At 38.6% G+C, this 1,878-nt stretch overlaps 1 protein-coding gene across 1 annotated transcript in view; it reads right to left on the bottom strand.

The window, feature by feature from the left end:
- The window catches only part of LOC106873668 (ferrochelatase, mitochondrial), an 18,664-nt gene that overhangs the window by 10,248 nt on the left and 6,538 nt on the right, over positions 1 to 1,878 (bottom strand). Inside the window, exon 4 of the mRNA XM_052977718.1 lies at positions 195 to 343. Within this exon, the coding sequence (XP_052833678.1) occupies positions 195 to 343 (149 nt within the window). The remainder of the gene's footprint in view (positions 1 to 194; positions 344 to 1,878) is intronic.

The following is a 1,878-nucleotide window of genomic DNA, read 5'->3' as shown; positions in this document are numbered from 1 at the left end:
TGGACGTTAAATGATGATGGTGATGTGTACAGAGAGAAAGAAAGAGAGGAAGACAAAGTAGTAGTAGTAGTAGTAGTACACAGAGGACAGATGTGAGAAACAAAAGAAATATTAAAAAAAAAAAAATAAAATAAACAAAATATGTGGCCACCACCCAGAAACACAATCAGATGAGTGTCAAAGAGTTGACTGACCTGTTTGAGGACTGATTCTGTCTAACAGCTCCACCATTCTCTGTCCCTGAATGGAGGTCCAGTGTTTGATGGGGGACCCTCCGCCTATTTTGGAGTATTGCTCTTGGATGCGCGGTGTCCTGCGTTTCGCTATCAATGGCCCCAACTGGCTGCAAAAGGGAAGAAATGAGATACAAGTGAAACAACAATGCAACAAGAGATGACACATTAACTTCATCTTAGAGGGAGAAAACTTTATATTTAGACTGTCTCCGCCTCCTTCTCCTCCTCATTATTCGAAATCATAATTGAACCAAATTCAATGACTGGCATCTATGCCAGTGGAGCGCTAACAGCACCATCCGAGCGTGATATTTGCCAGAGCAGCTGCCTGGCTTCCGTGCCAGTGGCATGTAAATAGCACCATTTGAGCGTGATCGTTACCATCGTCACCTTACTGGCACTTGAAAAAACATTCAAGTGAGGTCGTTGCCCATGTTGCTGGACTGGCTCCTGTGCAGGTGGCATGTAAAATACACCATTTGAGCGTGGCCGTTGCCAGCACCACCTGACTGGCCTTTGTGCCGGTGGCACGTAAAAGCATCCACTACAATCTCGGAGTGGTTGGCGTTAGGAAGGGCATCCAGCTGTAGAAACTCTGCCAAATCAGATTGGAGCCTGGTGTAGCCATCTGGTTCGCCAGTCCTCAGTCAAATCGTCCAACCCATGCTAGCATGGAAAGCGGACGTTAAACGACGATGATGATGATGATGATGATTAAGGCAGAATCATTAGCACATTCTGAGTTCAAATTCCACTGAGGTTGGCTTTGTACCCATAGTAGAAAGGATAGTAGTAGTAGTAGTAGTGAGATAGTGAACTGGCAGAATTAACAACACGCTGGTATTTCGCCCATCATTACGTTCCGAGTTCAAATTCCGCCGAGGTTGACTTTGCCTTTCATCCTTTCGGGGTCGATAAATCAAGTACCAGTTACGCACTGGGGGTTGATGTAATCGACTTAATCCCCCCCCCCTCACAAAAATTTGCGATCATTATTCTTATGGTTAGTCGTAGAAAGATACGGAGCTGGCAGAATCGCTAGCACAATCGGCAATAGTGGCATTTCATCCATCTGGGAACACTGGCGCCGATGTAATCGACGAGTTCCCTGCCACCACATTGCAGGCCTTGTGCCTTTAGGAGAAAGAAGAATTATTATTATTATTATTATTATCATTTAGTAGTAGTTGTAGTAGTATGCCGAGGTTGACTTTCCCTTTCATACTTTTGGGCTCAATTAACTAAGTACCAGTTATGCACTGGAGTCAATGTAACCAACTTAGCCCCTCCCTGCAAATTTCAGGCCTTGTGCCTATAATAGAAAAGATTATTATTAATATAATTATCATTATTACTATTATTATTATTATTGTTATTATTATTGTTACTATTATTATTATTACTATAATTATTATTATTATTACTATAATTATTATTATTACTACTATTATTGTTATTACCATTATTATTATTACTATTATTATTATTACTACTATTATTGTTATTATCATTATTATTATTATTTTTATTATTACTATTATTATTATTACTACTATTATTATTATTATTATTATTACTACTACTATTATTATTATTATCATCATTATTATTATTATTATTATTATTATTACTATTATTATTA

This window comes from Octopus bimaculoides, chromosome 28 (genome assembly GCF_001194135.2).
Source record: "Octopus bimaculoides isolate UCB-OBI-ISO-001 chromosome 28, ASM119413v2, whole genome shotgun sequence".
NCBI lineage: Eukaryota > Metazoa > Mollusca > Cephalopoda > Octopoda > Octopodidae > Octopus > Octopus bimaculoides.
Note: the sequence above shows the minus strand (reverse complement) of the source record. Positions and strands in the feature narration are given on the sequence as shown.